This window comes from Hippocampus bargibanti, linkage group LG12 (assembly GCF_051943395.1).
Source record: "Hippocampus bargibanti isolate YZ-2025 linkage group LG12, ASM5194339v1, whole genome shotgun sequence".
NCBI lineage: Eukaryota > Metazoa > Chordata > Actinopteri > Syngnathiformes > Syngnathidae > Hippocampus > Hippocampus bargibanti.
This window is the reverse complement of record NC_142745.1, coordinates 7700740-7722409: the sequence shown is the minus strand read 5'-3', so window position 1 is coordinate 7722409 and position 21670 is coordinate 7700740. Positions and strand designations below refer to the sequence as shown.

The 21670-nt window shown below is 40.1% G+C and overlaps 1 protein-coding gene across 2 annotated transcripts in view; it reads right to left on the bottom strand.

Moving 5' to 3' along the window:
• The window catches only part of LOC148890271 (retinoic acid receptor gamma-A-like), a 46796-nt gene extending 28826 nt beyond the window's left edge, over positions 1 to 17970 (bottom strand). The window contains exons 1-2 of one of the 2 annotated variants that reach the window (XM_089009360.1): positions 17801 to 17970; positions 5974 to 6387 (exon numbers count right to left, since the gene is read on the bottom strand). In XM_089009360.1, coding sequence (XP_088865486.1) covers positions 5974 to 6142 — 169 coding nt within the window. In that variant the 5' untranslated portion in view covers positions 6143 to 6387; positions 17801 to 17970. The remainder of the gene's footprint in view (positions 1 to 5973; positions 6388 to 17800) is intronic. The other variant, XM_089009358.1, reaches the window with a different exon arrangement.
• Positions 17971 to 21670: the final 3700 nt, after the last annotated feature.

The following is a 21670-nucleotide window of genomic DNA, read 5'->3' as shown; positions in this document are numbered from 1 at the left end:
AGAAAATAAGACATCTTCTTGTGTGGAGTGAATAGGCTAGCAATGAGCTTTTGAAGTTGATACTGCAACGGGCTTTCTTCAAGTGCGCCAATGTTTCATCTCATCAGGGAACGCCGCGTACGGATTAATTAGCAAAATAATGAGAGATCACCGCAGCTTTATTTGATGTAAAGTAATGGCCACGCGATCCGGATGGAAACCCTCGGAGAACCATTTCAAACAACCAAAGCGGGACCTTGTTGGCATGTTGGCAATTAGTATTCCAAAGACACCATCCATCATGGAGCTTTATATCTCTCCACAGCAAAGCGTGCGGTACCCGTTGAGGATTGGCTGTCAAAATATTGTGATCAAATTTAAAGAAAAAGGTCAAATTTAAGAAAGAAAGAGCTAAGTGGGATATTGGTTTTATTTCTTTTTGCTTAGATTTTGTTATTTTTTTTAACCCCTCTTTAATTCTGCTCTTTATACTTATTTTTAATTCATGTATGTTTGAGTCTTGCTAGTGTGAAGAATGTATTCCCTCGGAGTGAATAAATTCTCTCTCTCTTTTTCTCTCTCGCGCTCTCTCTCTCTCTCTCTTGCTCCCTATCAAGCTAGCTAGTTAGCAAGCTAAAGTTAAAGCCGCTAAAGAAACAAGAAATGTCCAGATAAATAATTAGTAATTGTGGTTCATATTTTGAAGGGCAATGAAATGTACCGCATTTTTTTTGTGTGTTTTATTTTTTTCCTCGATGTGTTCCAAGATTAACTACTTCACTGCCAGACAATGTGCAAAAATGTGTCCACTCAATGCCAGGATTTTTGTCATTTTGTCACACTAAATTTCCAACACCCACAGAATATTGAGTTTTGGGACTACATAAACATTAAATGCAACGTAAGTAACGTTACTCTCTTTATTCATCAGAAAAACAAGAGTTAATTCTGAAATTATATTGGTCTGGAGTTATATGAGCTTGAAATGAGGGCGGCTGTCCAAAATACAATGCAATACATACATACAGTGAGACCTCAACTTACAAACTTAATTGGTTCGCAGACAGAGTGTGTAAGGCGAAAAGTGTGTATCTCAAAAAAATAATTCCCATAGGAAACCATTAAAATGGGAATAATCCGTTCCCGGGTTTCCATAAAATATACTTTTCAACTAAATAAGCCTTAAAACTACACAAAACATACCTTATTCTATGTATAATAAATGTGCTATTGTATTGTAATGAAAGAAATACACTGCATTGTATCATAAAGTCACTTGGCGTTGGAGGTCGAAGGTCAAAGGGAATTGTTTGGAAAGAGAGGCGCATTACATGACGACTGTAATTAAAGAAATAAACGGTGCTGTAAAATAAAGTTTTATTTACCTTTTTGATGGTCGTTGATGGCTTATGGAAGGAGAGTCACCTTCCATAAGGACTGTTGGCAACTTAACCTCTGGTGCTGTTCGGTCGTGTGCTTCCGCCGAAGATCACTCCGCCAGCCATGGTGGGTGTGTATTATGAAAATAGTGCTTATTATAAGGTTTAATTTTCATAAATTTGACGTTTGTAAGACAAAAAGTTTGTAAGTTGAGGTCTCACTGTATTGGTTTGTATCGCGCTTTAACAACAGCTGAAGCTGGAACAAAGCGCTAACATGGAAAAAAGGGAAATGCTGCCCCTTGCGGAAAACAAAAATATTGCAAGAGGCCATGGCCAGAACTTTATAGGCACCCAAACAAGAAAAATCAAAACCCGAAGAAATTCAGGAATGTCGCTCTACGTTTTCAATTCCAGAATAAATTTGGGAATGGGAGTGAATGAGTTAACATTTCTGCTTTGAATCTTCGCTCAGGCTTTTCCTATTTGGAGTTTGGCATTTTAAATAGTGAATTTCCACTACAATGGTATCTTGAGAGAACTATCATAATTACAATTACCGTTGCAATTTTCCTTCCCCGCTACCGCTAAATCTCAACTACGTCATTCAAGTACAAGTCTGGCACATCTGTCCTTATGTGTGATAATGTAGCGGCAGCGAAATGTAAAAGCGATGTAATCACATGCTGTGAGCTACGAGCCTGGTGAAATAGATGCTGCTATGGGTTACACTAAATGACTGCAGATGAAATGATAGCAGCTGCTGGGGGCAGCGTGCACAATTACACACGCACACACACGCGCACGCACACACACACACACACACACACACACACACACACGCACGCACGCACGCACGCGCACGCACGCACGCACACACACACACACACACACACACACACACACACACACACACACACACACACACACGCACGCACACACACACACACACACACACACACACAAATAAACAGGTATGTTGGGCCTGATGCCCATTTCACAGAATAGTGGCACACAAACATGCTGTACAAAATGTTTGATTTGGACAGCGTACGAGCTAACACCTTCGTGCTACCACCTTGTTTTTCTGCACGTCCCTTGTTCACCGGGAAAGCTGCATTGTGGTTACAAGATGATGCAGCCGGCCTGGACATGACTTCAGCCTAACTGCAGCAGCCTAACTGAAGAAGCTACACTCAGCGGATGACGATGAAGCGGGTGTGAGTTACACGTTGTAAAAGCAGCTATTTATATCGCGAAGAGTGAATTTTAGATCATTTAGGATGGCGGTCAAAAGAATTTGCCTGAGATGTCAGTTGGCTTCCAGAACCATCTGCCCTTCAGCGAAGCATCAAATCCCAAACTTTTAATCATGCATGCGACACTTGTGCATGAGATTACTGCGTTAAAATCCACGTCCTTTCCTTTCCTCTTCCTTTTATAACTTTGCTGCAATGAAATGTAAATTTCTCCACTGCGAGACGAATAAAGGCTAATCCATTTCAATCCAAAGTAACAGAGGATAAAGATGGAAAAACTACACACCGTTTTACTGTATGTATGTATTTTTGATGTTTGCTCAATGAATTTGCTTAGTCATCACACCACACTGAAAAACAAGTGTTAATTGAAAAAAAATGTTAATTGTTAATAAAAATAAAAAAAAAAACAGACTGATTTCAATTACGTCCGGTGCCTTTATATGTACTGAAGAAAAGTGAAAGGAAAACAAAAAAGAGCAAATAGAAAGAAGAGTATTGTATTTTCGGATATCTGTTCCAAATGGGAGCCATTGTACTTTTGTACAATTGCACACAGGGCCTTTATTTGCTTCAAACCCGCAGCATCATTTCAACATTTCAACTTTCTGCATGCTGATATTAACAAGGGAGACAGTGTACTTTGCAAGTAGAAAGTGAACATGCTCATATGTAATTTGGGGAAGCACATTTTTCCCACTATAAGAAATTACAGTGTATTTACATTTATATCTGTATATTTTGGAATGGTTAAAGGACAACCGACGTCTCCGGACAAGTGGTGTCCATAATTTGTAAAATGGCTTCAAATGACTTCTACTGAGCGTATTTTAATAAGATTCCACCACATATAGCTATATTTTACGTTTTAAGAGTCGCTCTGAATATTCAGGAAGTCTTGTTTTTGAGTTGGAGTTTTTGAGTCCGTACGTGACGTCATGAAAGGACCGCCCCCTGACTGTAAAAAAGACGCATTGTAGCGTCCTTCCATCACGTCAATGTATTTTGCTGTACATGTTTGGTCTGAGAACCGTGTTGCACCCAAAAGCCGCCAGAAGAGGGAGTCCAAGCTCCATATAAGAAATTTATCAGCCTGTGGAAGCAGAGGTGGCCACAGGAGGTCGCCATTTTGTGCCTCTTTTCTGATGATCCATTGTTGCCCCAATGTTGCCTCAAAATGGCATGGAATAAATTTTTTAATCGATTGCAAACATGTAGGCTTTCCTCTTCAGAAGTATTTGAATCATATTCATAACTGGATGTGTAACAAGAAAGCATATTCTCCGAATCTGAAGCCATTGTTTTGATTCCCAAGGAATGTAAGATGTCTTGGCGTGATGTCACGAACTGGGGGCGGGGCTTTCTGAAAATGGCCAATTCGTAGCTCAATTGTTTGCAGATTTTGGACACTTTAAGTCATTTTTATTGGTGTTTTGCATTTGACTAAAAATATCATACTGCATGTTTTTGGGTATTTTAGATGCTATAAATCATGTTTCTGGTGTCAGTTAAAAAACAAAAAAGTGACGTCGGTTGTCCTTTAAGTGTGTGTGTGTGTGTTTATTTGTCTGTAAGTGTACATTTCGTGACAACATTAGGTACACCTGCACAGTCTTATGAGGCATATTTAATATCTGTATGAAAGGTGTGCTTTTCACTATGAATTAACACTGTTAGATATTATTTGACGATGTGTTAATGATGTTTGTAGTTGTAATTGCGTCAAGTGCCATAAACAAAGCCCTTGTGGCAGAGCTGAATGAGATCATCAAAATATTAGAAAGAGCCAAGATTGTTGCTGTGCTAATGAGGTCAAACATTTCAAGTGTGAATTCGTTGCAGTGGTGTTTTTAAGGCTCTTTAGAAGTCACGAAAGTGCGACTTCATTTCAGTGGGGTTTGTCAGGCTGGTTATACTGTGATCACCCTGACTGACTAGTCATGTGAGAACTTTAAATGGCTTCCCTGTACTCTTTTATTTTTGGACTCCTTTGAGATTTATTGTTAATATTTGGATGCTAATGATAAAAAAAAATACTGAAACATCAATGGTATAAGACGAAAAAATAAAACATAACCTCGGGGAATGATAGGAAACCATTTGTGGCATTCTGGAAGTGCAATAGCACCCCCTGTGGTTCAAGAGAAGCAATTTCATGCTTGACTTTAACGGAACATTATTTATGGAGGTCTTTGAAAAACAACTAAGGCTCAAACTGACTGGTGGGAAGCATTTTAAGCATGAAAATAGCCCTAAAACTCTCCCGAATTGAGAGGCATTCCAATGTTGCTCACAGAGAACAAAATGGCCACACTCAGTGTCATGTGGAGGATCGTGTGACGGAGATGAAAAATGCCAATTCCTCACGCGTTTTAAAATGATCAGCACGATTTGACCTCAGCTGCTTTTGAGCCGGTGATAGATATTAACTGGAATTTAGATTTTGTCAATTTTTCATATTGCTTGATCTCAATCGGGGCTTTTGATACTTTGTATTTTTTCTGTTCAGATGATTATAACGTTTTAGATTTTGTTCCTGCTGACTTTATTTTAATACAATTTATCAAACACAACCTCCTGCTCACGCCTGCCTGCTTTTTGGGGTCCGCAGCCGCCATCACCACCTTGCACAACGTGACACAAATGTAGGAACATCACACAGCTAACATACAAAAGCTCAAATACAAATTCAAGGTAGAAAATCTTCCCATTCTGTGAAAAACGATGGAAATTAATAGAATTGAATCGTAACTTTCTTCTCATCTTCTAATGTGTTCTCTATCCATGCATGGCACCACACTGCCCCCAAGTGTTTAACGTGTGCATCAGTACAAGTTTGCATTTATTTTTATTTATTGGTCTTTTTTTGGGTAACTTGCATCTTTATTATTTTTACATCATATAAGACAACATGTAAAATTGAACATTTGAATACAGAATGCTTTGTGTAGTTGTACCTGTGGCTACTTTCTATAGCGTATTGTTCTTTTTTAATTCGCATTTCTATGACTTTAGTATACATCGCTCTTATTTTAATTTGACATTTTCCCCATTATGAAGAGATATAAATAAAATGTATTATTATTATTATTATTATTATTATTATTATTATTTAATTATTAATATTTTTTATTTAAAGTCATATTATTAGGGCTCACATGATTTTTCAAGACGCTTCAATTTCACAGTTATTTACAGGGTTATTTTGTACTTCGCAATTTTTTTTAGAAAAAGAATAAAGTGTTGAATGGGCAGGGATGAATGAGCAAGAATGTACCAACCAAACTGTAAATAAAGCAAGATTTCCTTCATTGGGGTCCCAGCGGCTTGTTTGCAAACTAAATTCAAGTACTTACACAATGCTGCCATCTCTTTGGGAAGGTCTGCCCCAAAGCGGCCAAAAAGGTGGCTGCTGGCCAGCAGGTCAAAGGGGGAGTGGCTCCTCATGGCATTGAAGGGGAAAGGATACATGGTGCGAGGGAAGCCCGCCATGTGACGCAGTTGATGCTCCCTGTTTGTTGCCATGGTAACACAAAAAAAAGGTTCCTGGTGTAAGTGTGGGGATTTTGTAGCTGACTGCTCTTGAGGGTCTCGTTGGGGTGGTTAAGGGCCGCGGGTGAACGTGAAAGGGGTTGGTGCCATTCAGCACCTCAAGATGCTGACTTCTTCCACTTTGGGATGTAGGCGGGAGGAGGGGGGGTGAGATGGAGGATGCTGATGGCCTCCCAGGAACCACACGACAGAGCTTGTGGACGAGGTCAGTCCTGACGCTGTAAGGGACAAAAGACAACCGAGATGAGTTAAATCTGAGAACAATCCAGAGAATTTGCTTTCTATAACTCATGTCCAATCAAATAAATCTGGAAAAACAATCATGCTGCTAAATAACAGCAAAAAATAAAAAAATAAAAAAAAATAAGGCCAGTGAAGAAAAAGCAGGAAAAGAAACAGGCTTTCTCTCATGCTCTGCTTCCCAAGTGGTGTCATGATTTCAAGCAATACCATATGATTTCAATCAGCACAACTGTATTATAAAGGCTCTCTGTGTTCCCCCTGCCAGCTCTGCCAGCAACATGGGTAAAATTAACCCCTTACAACAACACTCATACAAAAATAAGTCATGCTCATCGTACCCCACAGGAAGCCCTCTTTTGCGTTTTGTCTCGGTCGCCGCAATCTCATCTCCCTTTTTTTCTGTCTTTTAGAACTCCCGCTGTGCCTCAGTGACCCGCTAGAAAAAGTTACACGAGGGCTGCCCCTCTCTTGTTTCCTTCTTATTCCGTTTAGTGATTTCGCAAGTGGGCGGGTATAAAATCTCTGTGGTAGAGCTGCGGTAAATACAGCTCAGCCAAAGAATGTCTTGTTGTTTTGGGCCTGCTTCAGCTTGCGAATCAAACACACATATATGCATGCGCACACACACATGAACACACATACACATGAACACACATGCACACGCACACGCGCGCACACGCGCACACACACACACACACACACACACACACACACACACACACACACACACACACACACACACACACACACACACACACACACACACACACACACACACACACACACACGGGAAGGAGATCTGAAAATCCAAATGTCTTCCACTAAAATACAAAGAGAATATACTGAATCAGCAGTAAAAAAAGAGAGGCAAAAACAGCCAGACTGGTGGAAGTACAGTACACTACAGGCAAAATCCCTGCACAGTTGTCATTGTTAGGACAGACACGTGAGGTAACACACAGCTGTTTGTCACTTCAATAATAACGACAGCGGGTCCAATTGCACCTGGTTAAAAAAGTTGACTTTTTGCTCATGTGCAAGAAAGCGTGTGCTAAAACACACACACACAGCCTCATTGTAAGACAATTTCAATTTAATTAGACGACTCTGAATAATCCACAAGACATCAGTTTGGAAAGTTTATATAGGATCCATCCAGTTTTTGCAAAAGTAACCCCCCCGCCCCAAAAAATAATGGAACTGAGCATCTCTCTCTCTCTCTCTCTCTCTCTCTCTCTCTCTCTCTCTCTCTCTCTCTCTCTCTCTCTCTCTCTCTCTCTCTGTCCCTCTCCCCCTTCCCTCCAAATACAATACAGAAAATCATCAGTAATATGTAAGACCTGCTCCTATTTATCAGAAAACCTTTATTCGTCCCACAATAAGGACATTTGCAGTCCACAGCAGCAATTTGAAAGGGGGTGGGCGTGAAAGAATAGAAAACACGATATTCTAAGGATAGCAAAATAAAAATGTCAATGTATACTGTAAATGTGCAAAACCGTTTCATAAAAAAACTGTACATAGTGCAAGTATCAAGAAAGGCATATTGATATATGTAGCTGTATTGCATCAACCCATACTTACAAGTGTCCAACCCATACTTACAAGTGTTTTTTTCTCTCTCTAATAGTGTTGTTTCAATATTTTTAACCAGTCAAGCATAACTCAGAGTTACACCAAAAACAGCCCGGGATATAGATCATATTTCAAGAGCATTAATAATACAGTGCATTGGGTAACATTAGAATGACAAATCAGTTGTCATTACAGTAACATTCTTTTGCTATTTCTTCCCCCAACTCTCTCACACAGAGTCAGCGTAGTCAATGTTGTTTTTAAAGTCATATTTCCCATATTGACATATTTCTGTAACTGCTGGGCTCTGCTGCGGTTTTCTTTCACCGCAAGGGCCAGTTGGGGAGAGTCCCTGCAACTATTTCCATAAAGAACTTGACTGTTTGACGATCAAAGAATGTCAAACACCGGTTGGACAAAATGGACAGTTAAAAAAAATATGCGCATGCACATGTGCAAAATGCCATAATTACCAAACATTAACATACACATGCCTGCATATGAGAGAAACACCGGCACATGCAAGCACAGACATGCCGCCTACAGAAGTGAATTTACACAGATGTTCTGCACATTTAACCCTTTGGGGTAAATGACTGCCTTTTTTTCTCCTCAAAGTTGGGTGAATACATGTGAAATATTTTTTTGTTTTTGACTTTAAAATGGCACCACAAGAGTAGCTGCCTTTACAGCAGCTCCTGTATGTTGTTTTTGTTGCTGTGAAATGTAAATTTCTCCACTGTGAGACAGATAAAGGCTAATCTAATCTAATCTAACACAAATTATTAATGGCATGTTTTTTTGGTCAGCATAACCCATGCTATTTTTTTTTCATATTACCCTGGTTTATAAAGATAGACATAGAGTGTTTAAGCCCCCCCTAAAAAAGAACTAGTAATAAAAGAGCTTCAATTCAAGTGACACAGACAAATCTTGATCAAAGCGGCAAATACTTTCCAGGCATCGCAATGTAGACAAATCCGAGATGGTTACTCATGTGCAAGGGGGGGGGGGGGGGGTCAAATAATCAAGTGGAAAATTCAGCCGGTTCACACAGACCAAAGCGTCACTGAGAGCGGCAATTGACCTTGAAGAATGAACCAGTCAATAGAGGACAGAAACTCTCTTCCCAGATGGAGCCTTTGGGTAACTCCGTTTTATTCTTTTACAGAATCAAACCCAAAAAAGACTAAAAAGTCCAGTATGAAAGCCAGATGTGTCAAAAGGTTTGCCATGGAGGGGGGGAGAAAAAAAGTGTTGAAAGCTAGAAAAAAAAGATGGCAAAAAAGCGCATGAGGAATACAGAGGAAGGAGTTCCAAGCATCTGGTTGGCCATGTGTAAGAGTGGAGTGCTATTAATTAGAGGCGCACTGGAAGGTGGATTAATAGGAGAAAGAAGGGGCTGTGGTGAAACAGCATGGGGCAACAAGAAAGCAGACAAGAGTCGTTACCGAAAGCCAAACATAAAAAAATAAAGAAATACTTTTAGTTGGGCTAATAAACGCTGAAATAATGGAGGGCCCAGCCGGGGCATGGTTTCTTTCGCTCTAATGAGTAACCCCCCCGCACCCCCGCCTCTATACTTTGCCTCAGGGGGGAATACACCTTGGGTAGGGCAACAAAAGTGGCGCTGTGTCTCCGAGCCTCCGGGCCTCAATGCTGCTTTTATGAGCGCAGGCTGGGTCAGGTCAGACTGGGTCACCTGGTCCCGGTCCCGCTGACACACACTCACACATATGCGCATAAACTGGTGCTGCTTTTATTATTTTTTTCCCCTTTCCCCAGACAATGGGGATTAAAAACAGGTTTGGTGGAGAAAAAAAAAACGATGAATCCTTTCCATCGGATTGTCTTTTCCAACAAGTTGCTACACAAGTTACCATCAGTTCTGCTTATTTTCACTCGATTTCCACATCTAAACAGTCGAAATGACATAAACTTTTTTTTTCAATCACATGTTCCGCTGTTTGTGAGCAGAGTCATCTGGATCTAGTTATCCTTTGTAAATGGGACTGGATTTTTATAGTTTTTCCAAATCAGCCTGTGGTTACAGTTATGAAACGCACACACAGTCATTACTGAGAGTCACACTGGTAACTTGTCCCGACCACCGTTTTCATGTTGATTTCATTAACGTCCACTTCGACAAAAGAATCCCCTGAATGACAAAAAAAAAAAATAAAAATTAAGTCTGCATCACAACATCACGGCAAATTTCTAGCCAAATGAGCGACAAACACATTGATGTATTGTACTTTACTTTTTTTTTGGCACAAGGTTCTGACAAAAGCGGGTTCTCGAAGCAATTTAGTACGTTGGCCACTTAAACACGCAGACAGGGCAAGTGAAACATTTTGGCTGCCAACCCTTCAACTTCCGTGTCAGGGCTCATTAGCGGAATTGAGGATGATGGGCACAGTTTTTAACTTTGTTTATCTTAGCTAAAAGATGGAGTACCTCACCTCCCTTTTATAAAAAAAAATGTTTTTTTAAAGAAACATTTAAACACACCAATGGCAGTTCATGAACGTACTACACACAAACACATGGGATCTGTGTTACAACATTACATCGTTTAGTAAACATTGTTTGATCATGTTAGTTTGTACAAAAACTGCTCACAAAACCAAAATGTAAGTTGTTCACACTCTGGAAGCAAAATCATGTCGGGCAGTTGTGTTCTGTTTCGTATACTGTGTTGACTGTTTCCATGGTCAGTCTTCTTGAATTGAAAATAACTCGTGAACCATTTTGCGGCAGCCGCCATTTTGGTTCCAACCACAATCATACTAGTGGAACTCGACAAACACAATTGTGACTTTTGTGTGACAGCAAGTATGGAAAAGACAGAGTACACAAATGCACATTTTCTTCAACCCGTCTTTTTTGTCATTTACACCACAACGAATGTTAATGACATTAAATGTTCGATTTCCGCCAATGATGAACGCGTCGCCTGACAAACTGCGGCACGAAAAGCACGAGTGTGTAACTCAACCACTTTGTGGAAAAGCAAGTTTCCGACCACTGCAAGCAATTAAGGGGGAACACCATGACATTAAATGTGACATAAATAAAATTTAAAACGCTTCAAATTTCTACTTTAAAACATACAATCTCCAATAAATACTGTTTGAGCTCTAAGAATAGTTTTATGAAGCAGACACCATTAGTCTAAGCATCAGTATGGCTGCCCAGAAATAAACAGCATATCACTAGACATAAAAAAAAAAAACTCTTAACTACCACCTTTCCATAGTGCACACTTCCTCACCAATCCTCTGACAAAAATAACATTTTTAAATATAGACAAACTATGTGCGGTGAATAGATTTTATATTTCTGAATACATTCTACAACGCATCAATAAAAGATCTACTATACTAACCCAAAAACAAGACATGTTATTTTTCCTCAATGCAAAGCCCTGTCTTGAAAAAAAAGACAATTCAAGAATGGCACAACACTGCTGAACAGCAAAACAACTAAATTTGAACATTGTTTTTCCCAAAAAAAAAGACACATTCACTCAAAATTGCAATATTGTGTTTTTCTGCATATTGTTCTAAATCCACATAAAATTATTAGGCCTACTCATGTTGTAGAAGGATCCCGTAAGTGTAACTGCTTAGCGGTAAATTGCGAGATTATAGTTTAAAACTACAGTCGATGCTTGTATAATGATGGTTAGACACTCGCGGATTTCAATCATTGCAGATTTTTGGAGTACCGTATTTTCGTTACTATAAGGTCCACAGAAAGCATTTAATTTTATTAAAAGCCGACAATGTGCCATATAACCACACTGTATGCACCCTATAATACACTTCTGTAATTCTATTTTGGTGTATTTGGGATATTTTATTAGTTTTGCCCTCGATATTTTTGGGAATTTTCTCGGAAAAAAGTAAGGATATTTTATCTGTTTCCTAAAGAAATGATGTGGTTCGTCATTTTTTTATTTTCTCCAACGATGTACCGTAGTTTTCAGTGTATAAGGTGCACCCAAAAGCCTTGGTTTTCTTGAAAAGATGATCCTGCGCCTTATACGCAGGCGTGCCTTATATGTGAAGTAATATTGAGCTACAACAGGTCTCGCAACTACTTTCAGGGGCTACTGACTTCATCCCTGTAGAAGTGGTGCGTAACCACACCCTCTACTGTAGCGCCTTATAACATGGTGTGCCTTATAATTGGAAAACCTTTATATACAGTAAAGTCTCGTTATATCGATATTCAAGGGAGTCCGAAAAAATATCGATATAACCAGGACTATCGATATATCCGACCCTGTTTGCATGTAATTTTCTCCGTGCGTGCATAGAAATAGTATCGATATAACCGGGACTATCGATATATCCGACCCTGTTTGCATGTAATTTTCTCCGTGCGTGCATAGAAATAGTATCGATATAACCGGGACTATCGATATATCCGATATCGATATAACGAGACTTTGCTGTATTTGTATATTATATTTGGAAAACTTTTTCATTCGCGCCTTGTACAGTATTTGGAATAAGTTTTAAAATAGACCATTCATTGGGGGTGGGCCTTATACTTTGGTGCGCCTTATACACCGGAAAATACGGTAATCAATGGGGTACTCAATGTGGTCTGAGGTCGCGTTGGGCCTATTTCCTGGCAGTTGCCTGTCACTGATATCACGTTTATGCATGAGCTGTACTGACACATTCATTCACACAACTAACTGCATTTTTTTCTTCTTTTTCTTTCGGCTTTTCCCGTCAGGCAATGACAATAAACCAATTTCATGTGACTTTGGTAGAAGTGGTGAAATGGGTGCGGTGGAACGCAGACGTGATGCTCGGCAATGCTCAGATGGGCTCCAGTAGAGCCAGTGGGGACAAATTCTCTGCTTCTTTCTGCACAATGGTGGCCTTTATGTCGTTTGATCATGTGGTTGATTAATATTCAATGTTAGCGTATTTTATGGATTACATGATGATGCGGCAAAGTGTGAGAGACTTTTGGAACTGGGATCTAATAAGAAATGCACTGAACTCGAGACCTCAATATTGTTGTTTCTTGGCCTTTAAGGTTCAGTATTTTCCAAAGTTTAAGGCAAAAAACTCCATGCTTAATCTCATTGGATGAGTTGTTTCCGTAATCTCGCTTGGGTCTTTTGGCTTGTGCTTGTCAGCTGCAGACTATTTTTCAACTTTGAAATCAATTTGTGGAACAGCAGTAGCATAATTTTTTTTAATAGACTGACTTACAGTCGCGGTAGAAATTATTGCCAAAATGTACACTTTTGGGTATTTCAAGTTTTATTTTGTATCTATCGGTCATGTGGTATAACCTGTCAGGCAAAGGGCACAAAAAATTGAAAATGTGTTCGATTATAAGAAGATGATTAGCCAATAAGCCATGCATTTGGCTCATAAAGTATATTTAATTTCTATAGGATAAAATCTACACACAAGGCAGCATTCTCTTAGTCCAAGGCCACATTTTTAAAACCACACTAACAAAAAAGGCGCCTTACCCTCAGAGAGAGAGCGCAGTCACTCAAATGGGGAAAATGTGATGAATTAGCATTTAAACAAAGGGGAGGGGAAGGGGGGGAAAAGTAAACACGGCAACCTCAGCCACAATCAAATCTGGCATATTTTAAGATCCGGGCAAAATGGGTGGGAGATGAAGTCAACATCCCACAATACCACAAAAGAGACAAATGCCCCTTACCCACTAACCACTTAGCTCACTGTGGCTGTAATGACAATTGACATGTTTCCATTGACAAAAGTAAGCATGTAATGTGTGAGCATAGATGCCTAAACTGCTGCTGGTTGCTCAGTGATTGAGCAGATTTCACATTGCCAATGCAACAATCGGCACGACGTGGCTTGAAAGGATAAAAACAGCCGTTGCTGGGACTTGGTTTTGGAAGAGGCCTTGTTATACTCCACAGTCTCCACTTGGATGTCGCGTCAGCTTTCTTGCTACCCTGTGTTCCTTCAAGGTTGGCGTGGAATGCTTCCACTGTATTTATTTATTTATTTATTTAGCTAGCTAGCCAGCCAGCGCGTCAGTTAGTCATTTATTTATTTATTTATTTATGTCTTTGTGTTTATGTATGTATTAATTCATTCATTGATTCATGCATTCATTCATTGATTAACTAAATTATTTATTTATTTAATAATAATTATACATTTTATTTATAAGTGCCTTTCAATGCTGTCCAGTTTGTCTGTGTATTTATTTATCCACTGACTCATTTACTAAAATATTTATTCATTCGTTCATTTAATTATTTCTTATTTATGTATTTATTATCTATTTATGTAATTGTTTATTTAAAAAGAATAAATTGTATTTAGAAGAGCCTTTCAAAACTCACAAGTTTGTCTAGTTATTTATGTATTTATTCACTCCTTTACCAAAATTTATTTATTATTCATTTATTTGTTCATTTATTGATTGATTTATTCATTTGTTTATTATGTACTGTATTATGTATTTATTTATTTTAAGGTAGTGTTGTCAGAATTTACTGAGGTATAATAATCTTTTTATGTCACTAATTTTAAATGTATTTTTTATTTTTGTTGCCGCAATATATCATTCCTAAGAATATCAGTGTCAAACAGTGCAATTGTATTTTCCCTACACAGTATGCTTCTTCCAGTGTAAAGAAAGCTAAGGAATGTTGCAACGTGATAATTGATATTTTCAAATATTTGCTACGTCAAATTGACTCTAAATAGGTCGTTGCTACACTTCATTACCCTGGGAAGGACTTTGATAAACGAGCTCCACATTTATTTATTTATTTATTTTTAAACACTGAATGCGCTATAAATCAATCACCCTCGGCAAATACGGGACTACTTGGATCTTGGAATTACACAGTGTAAATGGGGATGATGTGGATGAGCGTGATGTTTTATGAAACACACAATGTTGTCATTATGTGGAGTCAAGCCTGTGGGCTGCTCAAGGTCTGGAGGTCGGCGCCGGGGTCAGCTTCTGTAGCTCCAGGCCTCATCGTCTGGCCATGGGTCAGGCCTAATTGAGGCATTTGGTAGGCAGCTTTTCATTTAGTATTTAAGTGAAAAGTGAGTCTAAACCCCCCCCCCCCCCCCACACACACACACACACACAACCACTCACACGCAGTCGGTGGCTCTAGATCGAAGATTATATGTGTGTTTTAAAGGACTTGTAGCCAATACTGAAGACAGAACATCCTCAGGCCACAATTGAACACACATTGTGAGCTGCTTTCAATGCACTGGCACGCAGAAAAAAGCATCAATACCAGTGACTTTCCAAATCTCTGAAGCCAATTACGCATGCATGACTCTCACAATATCTCTCAAAATAATTCCATGGACAATGTGTAATAGTGTGCAGATCAAGAAAACATTTGGTGGGTTGTTTCTGCTTATCGGGAGAATAACATAGAGGAAGCCAAACTGCTGAAAAAAAAGTTGGACAATTTGGACTGAGAGTGACGAGTCCGAAAGTCGTCGTGGCTGATGAAAATTGTCCACGTAAAGATTGTCGGGGGGGTTAAATAATGGCATCCAACACACCCCAAACAAATATGATCCGATACCAATAAAACACTTTGAGGAGTTTACATCCTACAAGTTTTAACTAACAACAGATGCATCCAACTTTACTTTCTGGATGAAAAGAGAGATCACTTTATACTTCAGTCAACAATGGCAGACCTCTACGGATACGTAAAAAATAAAACGGCAAATGAAAAATCACCAGCTGAGAGGATGTCAAGAGGCGGGGGATCACAACAGATACGCTAGCAAACGTATGAGCGCGAGTCTGCGCACACATGACACGTCTCAACCAATTCAATGGTTTCTCCTTTGGGAGGGTGGGAAGAGGATGTCTGCGAGGCAAGCTCAGTACAACCAGCTAATGTTGAGTTATATGCCGGTTAATATTTTAGACAAAAATGGCGCGACTCAAAATGGTCACACCCAAACATTTTACTTTGTTTCATTAGTTTTTGCCCCCTGCCTTCCAACCTCAAGTCGAGGACTGAATTATGATACAGTATAGGCTCCATGTTTCCCTAACTCTTCACATTTTACTCTTAACTTTTGCTGTTCTCCACTATGGATATGATGAAGGGGACCCCGAAACGGTATAGTTTCCAAACTTTTTGCAAAGGGGCCCGGATTTGGTCTGTTAAAAATGGAGGAGATTGGGGATGGGGGGGGGGGGGGCAACCTTGGCGGACATTCTTTAAATTACTGTCTAAAAGCAATTCATAGAAATACATTTCAGCGAACCATTCATTCTGTTTCACACTTGCTTTTTGAATTTTGATTTATTTTAATGTATTTTAATTACTTGCTGTTATATATAAGTATGTGTTTTGGTTCCTTTGAAACATGCATATTAACTCGTTCACTGCCGGACAATGTGCAAAAATGTGTCCACTCCAGTGCCAGGGTTTTTGTTATTTTCCCTCATATTGCAGGACCTACAGAATATTGCGTTTTAGGACTACATAAACATTCAAGACAGCGTAAGAAACCTTTGACTCTCTTCTTTCATCAGAAAAAAAGACTTAATTCCTAAGTTATATGGGTCTGGAGTTATCTGAGCTCGAAATGGGGGCGGCTGGCCCCTAGTGGAAGAGAAAAATATTGCCAGAGGTCTGACCAGCGGCATCGGCATCCCCCACAAGAAAACCCGAACAAATTCGGGAATGGCTCCACATCATACTTTTTAATTCCAGAATAAATTTGGGAATAACAGCGAATGAGTTAAAATTGAATTGACATTGAAAATTGAACATTCACTTTAATTCGCTCTAGCAAATCAACATTTTAGAAAATTGGGGGGTTCGTTCAGTCAATTGCTCATACGAATTTGCTGTTCCTAGTTAAGCCTCTAGATGGCAGCACTTGGGTAACAGCGCTACTGCCCAATATATGAATATATTAATTCTACATGTGGGCCAGACGTTACTGGTATAGTGTCATTTGGCGGGGGGGGGGGGGGGTATGACCTGCAAAGTTTGGATCAAGTGAGGAGAAGGCACTCATTCGCAACTGCATCAATCATGCAGTATTTATAGAGTACAGGCAATGTGAAGTACTTCATGACAAAAAGCAACACGGCGCAAAGCGATGAGACAAGTCCTCGTGATATCAAGAGCAGACTATTTAGATTTATGCAATTGCGTGGCCGGAAATTAGTTTGCTTAACTTTCAAGAGGCGATGAGAGACCAAACGTGTACAGTTTGTTATAAGAGATTGACTTGAGCATTGTTATGGTCGCTAGGGTGATCCATTAAATTGTTTGGCACATACTGTAGCCTGCAGGTGACTTTGCCTGCTGCTGCACAATCTCACCTGAAATACTCGACTTCACCCAAACCAGTGTTATCATTCGTAAAAAGTTGTTAAAATACGAGCGTCCATTTCAGCACGGGCTTGATCTTTCAGCATCCGTGTATCACAGAGGTCAGGCGTGCGCATCCATCAGTGGCGCGAATCGGGACGCGCTAACACCCATATACGACTTGATCCCTCAAGTGCGTGCGAGTGTCGCACAGCTTTTCTTTCCCTTCCTTCAACGTTTCTTTCTTTCTCGCCCTGGTCTCAATTAAAGCGGTCCTCGTGAAACCCAACCTCGGCGCTCGTGCTTTCCCAAAACAACACCCAAACAGAGAGAGAGAGAAGAAAGCGAGACATCTCACTCATGCTCTGACATGCCCCGTCTTTTCTTACACGGCGATGATACACATTCAAGTTTGAAAGGAACATTCGGATCAAGCAAAAAACGAGACGACCAGTCAAACTCACCAGATGTCTGACGGACATCCAGCGCTGTCTTTCAGCTGTTTTTTTCCTTCTTTTTCAAGGCTGGAAATCAGAGAAGGAATGAGTTGAGCTTGAATTCAAAAGTTGTGAAGTTTCTCTCAAGGCGACGACTGACTTTAGCCTGTTGCATTCCGCCTCTCTCTCCTTTTCCCGTCTCTCTCCCTCTCTCTCTCTCTCTCTTGAAGTCATACTGCGCTTTGATTCACAAACCCTGCCTCTGTCACGTGATCCAAAACCTCAAATATACAGTGCATTTTTTTTGCCGGCCACAGAATGCCCGAAGGAAGGGAGAATGGGGTCCGCAAGGCTTAGGTTTCACTTGGCTACGCACTCCCTCCACTTTTTTTTTTAATTTGGGGGGTAGGGGGCTTTTGTCTCATAGCACGTTTGACTTTTTACCTATATGCTGCATCATCAGCAAACACTCTTCTATTGAATTTTGACTCTAGCTCATTGGGGGATGTCCAAATATAGTCCGCAGCTGACACGGTGGCGCAAATCAAACAGTCATTAGTGAACACGAGCACACAAACACACTTGCCAAACAGGGCCGCACACCTTTGAGTAGGGGTATCAGTGTCAGCCACTGGACTACGACACTGTGTTGACAATGCCTTAACCTAAACCTGCTGGCCGGCAGAATGCATGAGTCCAAGGGGGATCTCGAATCATTTATGAGACACATGAAGCACAATTGAGATAAAAAAAAAAAGATCAATACGCCCATGTAGGAAAGATCCATTGTGTATTGACATAAAAATTATTGAGAGCTACAGATAATAAGACAAAGTTTGCAAAGCTTCACTCCCATTTTCCAAAGTAGCATTCAAGCAAATGTTCGGTCTTTATGTCTGTGTAAGGTCTCAGTGGTACAACAGTGGTCCATCGAGGCAAATCAACATGGCAGGGACAATGCTAGTGGGCCTCAATCTGCACCTAAAAGCTAGCAACCACTGATTTGATGACAGTTAGGTTAAAATCTTAGCTAAAGAAAATGGATGGTTTGAAAGAGAAGTAAAACAGCAAAACACTGAACTAAATCGCCACGGTGGTTTTAGGTTTAATTTAGACGGTACTTACAACAGACTTCTTAGGCCGGCACCACGAAAGCTTAGTTATGCTCATGAGGTGAAACCAGAGCCAGGGATAGAACAATGCAGGTAATCAGAGTGGAGAGGTAATCAGTTTGGCTAATGAGGTGAAACCAGAGCAAAGGATAGAAATATAGAGGTGAGGTAAACAGAATGGTTCACTGTTCCGTCAACCTTAGAGCAGGGACCTATCAGAGCAGAGGTCTGGCACAGCCACCTCTGTCCATTAGGGATACAGGGCCAGGGTTACCAGCACAACTTTAGTTCGCTGATGAAGCTCTTCGGATGAGGAGCATATTGTCTGACACCTTCAAAGAAGTACATATGACAGCTGAAGAAACGTTCTCGTCGTTCAGTCTTTATGTTTTTACAGCTGCCATAGTTGACATACAGTATTTGATATCACCTCTCAAAGACTTGTCTTGATATTTGGTGGACCTACGCTAGGTAGAGTGTAAGTATTTGTCAGAATTTGGGAGGAACCCGGAATACACGAGCACATTCCACAAAGAAAGGCCAGAGATGAAATTCAAGTACAGGACGTCTGATTTGTGGGGCATCCACAGTCATTAAATGTATTCCCAGCTGAAGCTTGTAATGTTGGGTTGCAGTGTAATAATAAAAGAAAATAATGTGCATGATTCATAGGTTCCAACGTGCGTGTGCTAGATTTTTTTTGAATGACATATGGGCGATCTTTATGCCCCTTGAAAACAACCAATGAGAAATGGGTGGTCTCGCAGCTAATACCACTAAAAACAGAACCTCGATGAATTATTGTCACTCGGTTAGTTTTGCTGCTACATGAAGAACTGAAAGTCTTCACATGGCGATTTGTTGGGATGTCATTTTGTCCTCATACTTTCAGGCAAATTCAAACGTTATCAAATGCCCCCCCCCCCCCCCAAAAAAATACAACAGCATCTTCATGAATTTCAAACCCTTGCGGGGACCTTGCTTCGTACCATATTTACATAAAATATTCATAAGAACGCCAATCCGGTGTGGATTTCATATGACAAAGAGCATAGGAAATTGGGTAACTGATGGCCACGTGGTCACAAATTGCATTTCTATGCAAAATATTCAACATATTGCAAATTGACAGCAGAAATAATTGTGATTGTACACAGTCTTGCTCAAAATATATTAGCCTGAAAAAAAGCAAACTACCAGGAGCTCTTTGCCATATCGGCAAGCCTGTCATAATGGTCAACCCAGTTACTGCCTGGTACGGAATCAGTAAACGTAGCCATAACCTGACCAGTCGGCCTCTCAAGGTTCAGCTACCTTCTTTTTCACGTCACAGACAAAAGTGTCAGCTACTGTCTGACTGGGGGGAGGGGCATGTATTGTATGTTCTTTAATCTACCAGGTCGATTAAAGGTCATTATAGGCTTTAGAAAGATGTCCCAATATCTGTCAATTAACACATTCACGGCCATTGCCGAATGTATTCACGAATTGAAAATATGACATAGAGCGCCATTCCCAAATTTGTTTGTGTTTTGGTTTTTCTTGCTGGGGTGCTGATAATACACTGGCCAGACATCGGGCAATGTTTTTCCCTTCCACGAGGGGGCAGCATTTCCCTTATGTATGTATTGCATTGTATTTTGGATAGCCGACCTCATTTCAAGCTCATACAACTCCAGACATATATAATTTAGGAATTAACTTTTTTTTTCTGATGAAAGAAGAGAGACTAAGGGGTCTTACGCTGCATTGAATATTTATGTAGTCCTAAAACTCAATATTCGGTGGGTCCTGGAATTTGAGTGACAATGACAAAAATCTTGGCACTGTATTGGACACATTTTTGCACATGTCTGGCAGTGAATGAGTTACAGAAAATATATATAATACTAAATAAATAATAATACTAAAACAAATAAAATAATAATAATAATAAAAAATTAGTGTTTAATGCACAGGTGTCAAGGCCCGCGGGCCAAAATCTGTCCCGCCACATTATTTTATCCGGTTCGCGAAAGCAAATCAAGCATGCTAAGTTCTATGATGCTTGCTAAAGTCCGAACAAAATTTTCAATTTGTCGTATGTAAACCACAATAACAGTCATTATTCTTGACTTCTGATTTGAAAACAAGTTATTTGTCAATTTGTTGTGCGCTCTGTTTGTAATATGTGGAGGTGATGAAACATTATAATGGCTTAACACCCCTTGAAAGGAAACCGTCGCTACAATGTGGCAAAAAATGAGTTTGACACCCTTGCTTTAATGCAATACGTCACTTAACTTTATCCGCTCAACGCTCCTCTGAGCACGTCCACTGTTGTAAGCGCTTGGGCCACTTCTTCCCAGAGTGCGGCGAGATTAAACGGAGGTTCCGATGATCCACCTCCAGGCACCCACCCTGAAAGTATCCGTGTTATGTGGAGAGTTTCTTTTTCACGCAGGGCCGCATGTCTCCGCTTTGGTTCAGCGGTGGCGACTGGACATCAGTTTGGTCCTGGAACAGCGCATGCTGCCTTTTGATTGCACAATCACCTACACCTCTTCCATCCTTGAAATTCAGCTTCCTTTTAGACATCATTTAGACACCTTTGTATTCCTTTGACAAATTGCAGTGCTTTTATACTTATTTGAATGGGATCTGTGCTTGGGGCAAAAGCAAAGCATTTTTCTCAATCACTTCATTAAGAGATTTTCAATGTAGTTAGAGTGGGATATGGGCATATTTATTTGTGACAGCCGAATGTAATCATTTTCAATCATTTGGAGCATTGAAGGTATACGCT